General features: G+C 41.2%; 1 protein-coding gene across 1 annotated transcript in view; it reads left to right on the top strand.

The window, feature by feature from the left end:
* The window catches only part of igsf11 (immunoglobulin superfamily member 11), a 167,015-nt gene that overhangs the window by 130,450 nt on the left and 24,065 nt on the right, over positions 1–12,500 (top strand). The window contains exon 2 of the mRNA XM_079822877.1: positions 1,738–1,901. Within this exon, the coding sequence (XP_079679003.1) occupies positions 1,738–1,901 (164 nt within the window). The remainder of the gene's footprint in view (positions 1–1,737; positions 1,902–12,500) is intronic.

The raw sequence follows: 12,500 nt of genomic DNA, 5'->3' as shown, positions 1-12,500 counted from the left end.
TTTACAGTATGCACATTTACAGTAACATTTACAGTACACACATTTACAGTATGCCCATTTATAGTACGCACATTTACAGTACTCACATTTACATTAACATTTACAGTACGCACATTTACAGTATGCCCATTTATAGTATGAACATTTACAGTAACATTTACAGTACGCACATTTACAGTAACATTTACAGTATGCACATTTACAGTAACATTTACAGTACACACATTTACAGTATGCCCATTTACAGTACTCACATTTACATTAACATTTACAGTACGCACATTTACATTAACATTTACAGTACGCACATTTACAGTATGCCCATTTACAGTAAGCACATTTACAGTACGCACATTTACATTAACATTTACAGTACGCACATTTACAGTATGCCCATTTACAGTAAGCACATTTACAGTAACATTTACAGTAAGCACATTTACAGTAACATTTACAGTACGCACATTTACAGTACGCACATTTACATTAAAATTTACAGTACACACATTTACAGTACATACATCTACAGTACACACATATTTACAGTAAGCACATTTTCTTTGTGCATGAAATAAATACCCAGATCTACTCCTGTATGTTTGCCAAAATATGCAGTGTATAACAGAGCCCAGTGTGTGAGATGCTGTATCCCACAGTGCACTCGAAGTGTGTGACCTTCCGTTTTCAATGACAAATGAACTGCAATATCAGCTTCAATTTTAAACTCAGTTTTTGACTCAGACAGCCGAAAGAGAATGCTTCTCTGCACACTTTCAGAGGTGATAATTTGCCTCTCACTGAATTAAACATCTGCACAGTGTGAACGTGTGTGTGTGTGTGTGTGTGTGTGTGTGTGTGTGTGTGTGTGTGTGTGTGTGTGTGTGTGTGTGTGTGTGTGTGTGTGTGTGTCTGTGTGTGTGTGTGTGTGTGTGTGTGTGTGTGTGTGTGTGTGTGTTATCAGTGTTTGTCTCAGGGCTGAGAGAGAGAGTTAAACACACCTGCAGTCTGATACTGTGTACGAAACAGGATTACAACACCTCAATGGGATAACATCGCTGAAAATGTGTGTGTGCGAACCCTTTGTGGACTCTATGATCTGTGAAATGCATTAGTTATGCCGTTCAATGGTGTACTATATCCCATTATTAAGTCATGTGGTACATGAAATGTTTATTGTGGAATAACGTCCACTATCTTGCGTGTATAATGTGCAGTTTGTCCTCATAAGTATGGCATACGTATCTTTTGTGCAGCTGGTGAGGCTCCTCGTCTTCGTCCCACGTGATTGGCCGGATGATAATCATGTGATATTGTGTTAACGAGGCTCTGGGAAACATGAGCACGTTCATCTCCAGCCAATTAGAGAGCAATGTGCTGCTCGTTCAGATGCTAATCCAATCAAATTCATGAATGAGGATGTTCTTTTTAAAGCAAACGATACCGCCGTAAATAGCATTAAATGCACACCTGTTTGTATAGATGATGAATTGTGATTGCAGTTGATAATGAGCCCACAGACTCTGAGGATGTAGCCCAGTTTGAGACGGGTAATGTGTTTAGCTCATGTGTGTGTGTGTGTGTGTGTGTATCTGTGGACCTGGTGATTGTGTTTGACCCAATCACGGCATCACAACAGGATGTGACCTTGTTTTTCGGCGTGTGTAATATTTGACCCTGTTGGCCATGCAGATATTTGACTGGTTGTGTGTGTGTGTGTGTGTGTGTGTTTTCCTGCAGTGTGTGCGCGTGCGCTGGAAGTGACGGTGAGCCAGAGCAGTGTCCAGGTGGCCAGAGGTCAGGCGGCCATCTTGCCCTGTACATTCACCACAAGCGCCGCCCTCAATAACCTCTACATCATATGGATGGTGACACCACTGGCCAACGCCAACCAGCCAGAGCAGGTGATGAGCGACAACACACACACACACACACACTGATCTCAACACACACACTGATCTCAACACACACACTGATCTCAACACACTGATCTCAACACACACTGATCTCAACACACACACTGATCTCAACACACACACTGATCTCAACACACACTGATCTCAACACACACTGATCTCAACACACACACTGATCTCAACACACACACTGATCTCAACACACACACTGATCTCAACACACACTGATCTCAACACACACACTGATCTCAACACACACTGATCTCAACACACACTGATCTCAACACACACTGATCTCAACACACACACTGATCTCAACACACTGATCTCAACACACACTGATCTCAACACACACACTGATCTCAACACACACACTGATCTCAACACACACTGATCTCAACACACACTGATCTCAACACACACACTGATCTCAACACACTGATCTCAACACACTGATCTCAACACACACTGATCTCAACACACACTGATCAACACACACTGATCAACACACACTGATATCAACACACACTGATCTCAACACACACTGATCAACACACACTGATCAACACACACTGATCTCAACACACACACTCATCAACACACACTGATCTCAACACACACACTGATATCAACACACACACACTGATATCAACACACACTGATCTCAACACACTGATCTCAACACACACTGATCAACACACACTGATCTCAACACACACACTGATCTCAACACACACTGATCTCAACACACACTAATCTCAACACACACACTGATCAACACACACTGATCAACACACACTGATCTCAACACACACACACTGATCAACACACACTGATCAACACACACTGATCTCAACACACACTGATCAACACACACACTGATCTCAACACACACTGATCTCAACACACACTGATCTCAACACACACTGATCTCAACACACACTGATCTCAACACACACTGATCTCAACACACACACTGATCTCAACACACACACTGATCTCAACACAAACACACACTGATCTCAACACACACTGATCTAAACAACACACTGATCTCAACACACACTGATCTAAACACACACTGATCTCAACACACACTGATCTCAACACACACTGATCTCAACACACACACTGATCTCAACACACACTGATCTAAACAACACACTGATCTCAACACACACTGATCTCAACACACACACTGATCTCAACACACACACTGATCTCAACACACACACTGATCTCAACACACAATGATCTCAACACACACTGACACACTGATCTCAACACACACACTGATCTCAACACACACTGATTTCAACACACACACACTGATCTCAACACACACTGATCTCAACACACACTGATCTCAACACACACTGATCTCAACACACAATGATCTCAACACACACTGATCTCAACACACACTGATCTCAACACACACTGATCTCAACACACACTGATCTCAACACACACTGATCTCAACACACAATGATCTCAACACACACTGATCTCAACACACACTGATCTCAACACACACTGATCTAAACAACACACTGATCTCAAAACACACTGATCTCAACACACACACTGATCTCAACACACACACACTGATCTCAACACACACTGACACACTGATCTCAAAACACACTGATCAACACACACTGATCTCAACACACACTGATCAACACACACTGATCAACACACACTGATCAACACACACACTGACACACTGATCTCAACACACACACTGATCTCAACACACATAATCAGTGTTATTCACTTCACCGGTTATAATGTTATGCTTGATTGGTGTATATAATTAATGACCAACATTTTTTTTATGTACCAAATGCACTGGGAGGGTTAATTGGATAATGAAAACTGAGCTATGATATTATGGTTAGGAATATTAGTTCTAGCAAAATCATCTTTTTTAGCACATTCTTTTGCTTGAATGCAGTTAATAGGAAGATCTCCCATCATGCACCAGTACAGAACTAGAGCGCTCAGATCTTGATCATTAAACATGTTTTCAGTTTAGACACATTCATTGATTTTATTAGTTTTGTTGCTTGCGTGGTTGCTCGAGTGTTAAACACAGTGCCTCACATTTCATGGTTTCCATATTTAGTACTTCCCCTCCTCAAGACGGCATGTGACTGGAGACTTCCTGTAGAGATTTTGCACCTTCCCTTGTTCATTAGCGACTGAGAAATCTGAAGAGAAGAGCAGAAATCAGGAGTGTGTGGGTCAGACACTGGTGATTCATTTACTTTAAACATGACCGTCATCTGTGCAGATCAACTCGCTGTTAATACACACACACTCACACACACACACACACACACGCGCGCGCACACACACACATACACACTCACATACACTAACACACACTAACACACACACATGCTTACACACACACTCACACACACACATGCTTACACACACACTCACACACACTCACACACTAACACACAAACACACACACACACACACACACAGAGACACACATACACAAATGCTTACACACACTCACTCACACACACACACACACACTAACACACACACATGCTTACACACACACTCACACACACTCACACACTAACACACACACACACACACACACACACACATACACACATGCTTACACACACACACTCACACACATACACACACACACACACACTAACACACACACACTCACATACACTCACACACACTAACACACACACACACACACACACACACACACACACGCATGCTTACACACACACACTCACATACACTCACACACACTAACACACGCACACACATACACACATGCTTACACACACACTAGGGATGCACCGAATCCAGATTTTTGGGGTTCTGCCGAATACCGAATCCACTGGTTAAGATTCGGCCGAAACCGAATCCCGAATCCTTCTCCCATCCTCAGTCCATTATCACAGTAAACACATTAACGAAGTAAACAACGTCCACAGCAGAGTAGGGATGCTGTTGACCATTTAACCATTAACCGAAAGTAAGAACTTTGACCGATTAATACTACCAGTTAAACGGTTTCAATGTTTTTAACGCTTTTTTGTTTTTTGATACATGGTTAAGAAAAATATGCTGTATAGCGTTATTTGTTCACTCACGGAGCGCGTCGACATGTGCAACCACAAACCAGATATATCTCGCAAAATGAAGCAATGGAAAAGCTTACTGTGTGGTGGGACCATTTCGCTAATAAATACAGCAGCAGCACAAGCTCCTGACTGGTGGGAAGCAAATGAAAGGCCCTGGCCGCTCTACACTCTAAAAAAAAAAAAGGTTCTATATGGCACCAAAAATGGTTCTTGGCTCGTAATCATAGGGGTAGTGTTAATTTTGTCACCTATTTTTAATTTAGTCTTAGTCTTAGTCTTGTGCCAAATGTCCTTGTTAGTTTTAGTCATATTTAGTCATTCACATATCTTTTTTTGTTAGTCAAGTTTTAGTCGACTAAAAGTCTTGTCATTTTAGTCTAGTTTTAGTCAAAAGACAACTCAAGGTATCTTAGTCAAGTTTTAGTCGACCAAAAGTCTAGTCATTTTAGTCTAGCTTTAGTCAAAGGAAAACTCAATATATTTTGTGGCAAAATAAGTTACATAAAATATATATAACCTGCATAATGTGCAACAACACCATAGCTAACTGGTTGATTTACAGCATAGATGCCTAAAATCAGCATTAGCTCATGAGACGATGGGCACAAATATTGATTTCGATCTTGATTCAGTATGAATTCATATGTATATAGCCTACTGTACATATAAGGAACAATACGTTTTTTACACTTTTTTGGGGTTATATTATATTTGCTTGCATTCTTTACTATTCACTATTATTAACATTTCAAAATTTCACAAATAAGTAAGCAGTTATGATCTGCAATACTTTTTTGAGCAACTAGACTACATGTGTATTATTAAAGAGCCATACAGGCACCCAGTGGGTAATGGCATTACAAGTGAATTTTTTTATTTTTCCAGCCACAAAATGGCTCTAATTTGCCTCTTTGCAGTGGAATTCTCTATTTTAACCTTAATTAACACACTAATTGTAATATAAATAATAAAAATATTAGAAGAAAAATATTTTAAGTGGTCATTAATGGACCATAAGTATTGCACAAATAGTATTTAGTACCAAAAGATCTCCTCAAAATATTCAATAAATATTATTGAATTAAAATATAGGCTATTTATTTTTGAAATAGTTAAGGTGTATGGTCACATTTGACCACCAATGAGTATAAGTGTGACTTAATTAGTAAGGAATACCTGAGGGTTAAATACAAGAAAAACATTAATATTAATGTTAACAATGTTGCATCTCTACCACTCTCCCTAATAAAATGATACTGTAAATGTGGCTGACGCACACTATGCTGTACGGTTTACCAAAAATTGCTGCAAACACCTGTAAAGTGAAGCTGTTGTGTAACTTGCGCGGCTTAAGCCATTCAAATACACTGACACAGCGCTAGAAGTGTTGAGCGCTCCGGGAACCACGTGACCACACGCGCGCGGCCGCGAGATGACAGGAGGAGTATGAGAGACCTGTAGCCTACTCGAGCAACAGCGGGAACTCTTTCGGAATATTTTGAACAGCTGAATATTCATCTCATGATGAAAAAGTAGAGACAATTGTAGACGAAAATGAAGAGAGATTTTATCTTAGTTTTTATTTTATGCAAAACATTTTAGTCTCGTCCTTTTTCGTCAACAATAATGCATGTTAATTTAGTCTTAGTCAGTGTTTTTGGACATTGGTGCAGTCTCGTCATCGTCTCGTCTTCGTCATGGAAAAAAAGGTCGTTAACGAACATATTTAGTCTCGTCTCGTCTGACGAAATTAACACTACATAGGGGAACCTTTTTTAGTGCTATATAGCACCAATTTTGGTGCTTCAGTGGTTCTTCAGCGGTTCTTCAGTGGTTCTTCAGCGGTTCTTCAGCGGTTCTTCAGAGGTTCTTCACCGGTTCTTCAGCGGTTCTTCAGTGGTTCTTCAACGGTTCTTCAGCGGTTCTTCAGAGGTTCTTCACCGGTTCTTCAGCGGTTCTTCAGCGGTTCTTCAGCGGTTCTTCAGCGGTTCTTCAGCGGTTCTTCAGCGGTTCTTCAGCGGTTCTTCAGTGGTTCTTCAGCGGTTCTTCAGTGGTGCTTCAGCGGTTCTTCAGCGGTTCTTCAGCGGTTCTTCAGCGGTTCTTCAGCGGTTCTTCAGCGGTTCTTCAGAGGTTCTTCAGCGGTTCTTCAGCGGTTCTTCAGCGGTTCTTCAGCGGTTCTTCAGCGGTTCTTCAGCGGTTCTTCAGAGGTTCTTCAGCGGTTCTTCAGCGGTTCTTCAGCGGTTCTTCAGAGGTTCTTCAGCGGTTCTTCAGTGGTTCTTCAGCGGTTCTTCAGCGGTTCTTCAGAGGTTCTTCAGCGGTTCTTCAGCGGTTCTTCAGCGGTTCTTCAGTGGTTCTTCAGCGGTTCTTCAGCGGTTCTTCACCGGTTCTTCAGCGGTTCTTCAGCGGTTCTTCAGAGGTTCTTCAGTGGTTCTTCAGCAGTTCTTCAGAGGTTCTTCACCGGTTCTTTGACTAAGGTGCTATATAGCACCACTGAAGAACCGCTGAAGAACCACTGAAGCACCAAAATTGGTGCTATATAGCACTAAAAAAGGTTCCCCTATGATTACGAGCCTTTTTTTTTAGAGTGTAGCGAGGCGTTATCTCTTTATTCCCGGGACATCAGTGCCATCTGAAGCCTTGTTTAAGGCTTTTAATAGTGTGGTTTTGGTCAAGCATAGGCGTAATTTACAGGCAGGACGGGTGGGACATGTCCCCACCACTCTTTGCCAGGCTCGATATTGTCCCCACCACTTTTTGAAAGTAATTGAAAAATAGATTTTGCGCAATTTACAAATCGTAATTCATTTATTTATCACATTTTTCTGCCGGTCAGAAGCTTTTTTTTCCATTACAGAGTTGCGCAAAACTTTTGCCATATTTCCTAATAGTCGATAAAAAAATATTGCGAAATGACAGCGTTTCCATTAACTGATGTTATGCGACTAAAACAATTGTTTTCCTCACGTGATGAGTAATTCTAAAAATTATGCCACGTATGTTATGTTTATGTATATCCCAGCCACCGCACGCCATTATCTTTACTGGAAGGAGACGCGTGTGTTATTCAAGCACTGATGGCAAGGAAAGCCCCTTATAGCTACTTGAGCTGCACATATGAGGTGTTTCTCTCTCTTATCTGCTTCAAGGTCTTGATAAATTGTGCCATTTTATATTCTATTGTTTTTTTATGAGTTTAATAAAGAACTCTGTCGTCTTCTGTCCAAACATACCGCGCCATCTGTAAAGAATGATCGACTTTTACATACGCCAGGTTATTGTGACGCATTGCTGCCACATACAGAGACGAGCCAAATGTTTGAATTTGCATGGTGGAAACTCAAAGTTTTACCACTTCGTTACGGGTAACAGGTGCCATGGACCGCTCATGTTCGCATCAGTGGCATAACTTTAACCGAGAAATGACGGACCCCGGTGCACAAATATCATAACTATCTATAATAGGCCTACTGTAATATATTGTATGCTATACTGTAATATATATATTCTAGAAATGTATTAGAAAGACGCTTTCAGCCTTACTCAACGGCCGCGGAAACAGGCCAGTGGGTTCGTTACATCAATCCATTCCCGGCGTTCTTATTTTGCTTCTTATGTATTAAATATACAGGCAATTAGTTTATGAAACCTTGATCAAAATTAAAGGTCCTGTTCTTCGAGATCCCATTTTTCAAACTTTAGTTAGTGTGTAATGTTGCTGTTAGAGCATATATAATACCTGTAAAATTATAAAGCTCAAAGTTCAATGCCAAGCGAGATATTTTATTTAACAGAAGTTCCCTTTCAAAGCCTACAGCGAACGGCCGGTTTGGACTACATCCTGGTACTTCCTGCTTTAATTACGTCAGTAGAGCAGTTTGTTGACTAAGCTCCGCCCACAAGAACGCACGAAAAAGGGGGCGTGGTCTTGTTGCTCCCTCGTGGAGAAGAGGAAGTGTTGCGTTCGGTTCAGTTGCGTTTGTCGCCATGTCGTCGAGACGCTGTTATTTTCATCCCAGAGTTAAATCACCTTTGTTTGGCCTTCAGGGGCTGTAGTTTGAGCGCGTTCATCTCCCCGTTATGCTAAGAGGCGTGACCTTTCCGGGAAACGTGCGCTAAGCTGCTGTCCAATCACAACACGGGAACCGCTGGCACAATCAGAACTCGTTACGTGTTTCTGAAGGAGGGACTTCATAGAACAGGGAAATCTTTCAAGCCGTTTTGAGGACAGTGAAAACAGCGGTACACAGATCAGTACATTGTGTGAAAAATACTGTGTTTTTTTACACGCGAAACATGAACACATGTTATATTGCACACTGTAAACACAATCAAAGCTTGAAAAAACAGGAAAAACAGGACCTTTAAAATACAATTTATAGGAAACGAAATTCACTTTAAAGAAATGATTTCTGCAAAACAACACTCAATAGAAATCATGTCTGACCCCACTCCATGTCTCCAGACATATTGCACGTCGTATTGCCTATACTCATGCTGACGAAAGCGCCCGCGAATTCTTTAATATTTTTCATTGTTGCAGTTTTTTTTACCACTTCGTTATTTTGGCTCGGAATTTCGTTTGTTGGAAATATGAACTGAATTTAGAAATTAAATTTGAACTTAAAAACTTTGCGTTTAATAAACAAAATAAATTTTTGAAGCGTTTGGAGTGGAGTAGGCTACATGCAAAACGTAGCCTATTTAGATTCATAGTTAGGCTATATGTTTAAATATTAGCCTATTATATTATTGTTTGCATTTTTATATGTTGATGATGAAAAGTGAATTGTAATTTAATTTTGATCAAGGTTTCATAAACTAAGCCTGTATATTTAATACATCGGAAGCAAAATAAGAACGCCGGGAATGGATTGAACCCACTGGCCTGTTTCCGCCGCCGTTGAGTAAGGCTGAAAGCGTCTTTTTAGTACATTTCTAGAATATATGTATTACAGTATAACATACAATATATTACAGTAGGCCTATTATAGATAGTTATGATATTTGTGGCTGCACCGGGGTCCGTCATTACTAGGTTAAAGTTACGCCACTCAGGCTGTTATGAACTATAGGCTACATCAATAAATTAGGCTACAACAATTTCGTGCTATGGGCACTGCCACCGATACAGGCAGCGGATGAGATATTTTACGCTGAGCTTGCTTCTGCTTTTCAAACAAGTGTGACAAAGGCATGGGCTAAATACATTCTCTAATATGGATACAGACATATATACACACATCACTATACAACACATGCCCTTATTAGGAGAAAATATATGTCATTTTAACGAGAAAAATATGTCGTTTTAACAACACAAGATCTCGTTATTACTACATAATTGAGTGGAAAAATAATATGTATGTGGCAGCATAGGATTGAGGGTGTTTTCTGTCGTGGTTTAACTATCAACAGGCTGTGCTCCAGACTAACCCACATCACTTAGACATGTTACTTAAAAAAACCCCAAAAAAATATACAAAGTGTGGATTGAGGTAAGCTTGCTATTTTTATTTGACAAAAAAAAACAAAAAACGATTCGGTTCTTCAAAGCTTAAACCGGATTCAGTGTATTTTCCTTTTGTCATCTTAATTTGGTAATTATTTAAGTGAAAAATATTTAGTGTAGGCCTATTTATTTTATTCTTTTTATTTATATTTTATCTGGTTATATTATCTGTTTGCACGGTAAAATAAAATACATTTTGGCTGCTGTCTGTAGATTCCTTCATGCACAACTCGTATTCTCTCGGATGTTTCATACGCAAATGTTTTAACAGCGGCTGTTGTTTAGGGTCCTTGTCATCACGAGACAAATCGCCATTGCAAACTGAACATGTAGCTCGACTTGAATCGCCTTCTTTTGACTTAAAGAACTGCCTCGTTTTCTGTTCATGAGTTCCATTTTCACTTTCAACGGCGGCATCATTACGTTCGACCAGCGGAGCGCGCATAGGGCAAGCCTAGGGTTCGATTCGGCAGAAACCGAACCCCGTCAAAAAGCTCAATATTCGGCCAAATCCGAACCCGAATCCTGGATTCGGTGCATCCCTAACACACACACTCACATACACTCACTCACACACACACACACACACACATGCTTACACACACACACACTAACACACACACACGCCACGTAAACAAATAGGGTCACGGCACCAGAAAACGCCCTCTTGTTATATTATTTCCACAGGCCGTTCTAGTGATGGTGTTTATGGCTGTTATGTTAGAGCCTGATGAGCAGATTCATGAGGAAGAGTTTCTGCAGGAGTTTCCTTCATCACGTGTTTGCTATTGCAGTTCTTCAGAGCTAGAGCTGAGTTTACACTCCAAAGGTCAAGCACTCACACCTGAACTCCTCAGTTACTGCTACTGAACCGTGCTGAAATCTGATTGGATGAGCCACGTCTGAAGCCTTTTAAAACGGCTGATGTAATCACACCTGTGTGTGTGTGTGTGTGTGCAGTGAATTCTCTGGTGTAACAAACACTTGCACTGAAGTTCACTTGCTGGAGACTCGTCCTGTTATCTCCGCCTTCCCAATCCAAACTCCAGCATCTGCTCAGGGCCCGGCGGCGGGCGGGCGGAGTGTGTGTTCACACACACGCGTGTGGATCGCCTCCCGTGTTGATGGCGTGTCCTCAGACGTGAGCGGCGTGGGCTTCAAACGCAGAGCGCAGGTTTATCGCCTCATCCTTTGATTACGTCTGATTTGTTTTCATGAATGACTGCAGGCGAAACCTCATTCACCTGCTACCCACACACACACACACACACACACACACACACACATCTGTAACTCTGTGAAGATAACCTGAACACACACACACACCTATCTAACTCTGTGAAGATAACCTGAACACACACACACACACACACACACACACCTATCTAACTCTGTGAAGATAACCTGAACACACACACACACACCTATCTAACTCTGTGAAGATAACCTGAACACACACACATACATGCACTTACTCTTACCTCCCTATAACTCTGTACGTGACCTAAACACACACACACACACACACACACACACACACACACACGCACACACCTGCCCCCAACTGTTTTAACCTAACATGCACAACAAACGATCTTCTGCACTAATTAACCCAGAGCTGCACAGGACAGGACACAACAGCTGCTCGTTACACAAGCACAAAACACACACACACACACACACACACACATAAATGCACTCGCACACACACATACGTACACGCACAGACAGAGACACTCAATCACTCACACACTCACTCACACATACACAGGCACTAATTCAAACACACACACACACACACACACACACATACACAGACACACTCACTCACACACAGACACACACACTTATACTCCCTCACACACACACTCACATGTACACACACAAAGACGCTCACACACACAGACACACACATGCACTCACACACAGACACACACTTACTTA

Source organism: Gobio gobio (genome assembly GCF_949357685.1).
Source record: "Gobio gobio genome assembly, chromosome: 8".
In the NCBI taxonomy this organism is placed as follows: domain Eukaryota; kingdom Metazoa; phylum Chordata; class Actinopteri; order Cypriniformes; family Gobionidae; genus Gobio; species Gobio gobio.
This window is presented reverse-complemented; position numbering and strand designations above follow the sequence as displayed.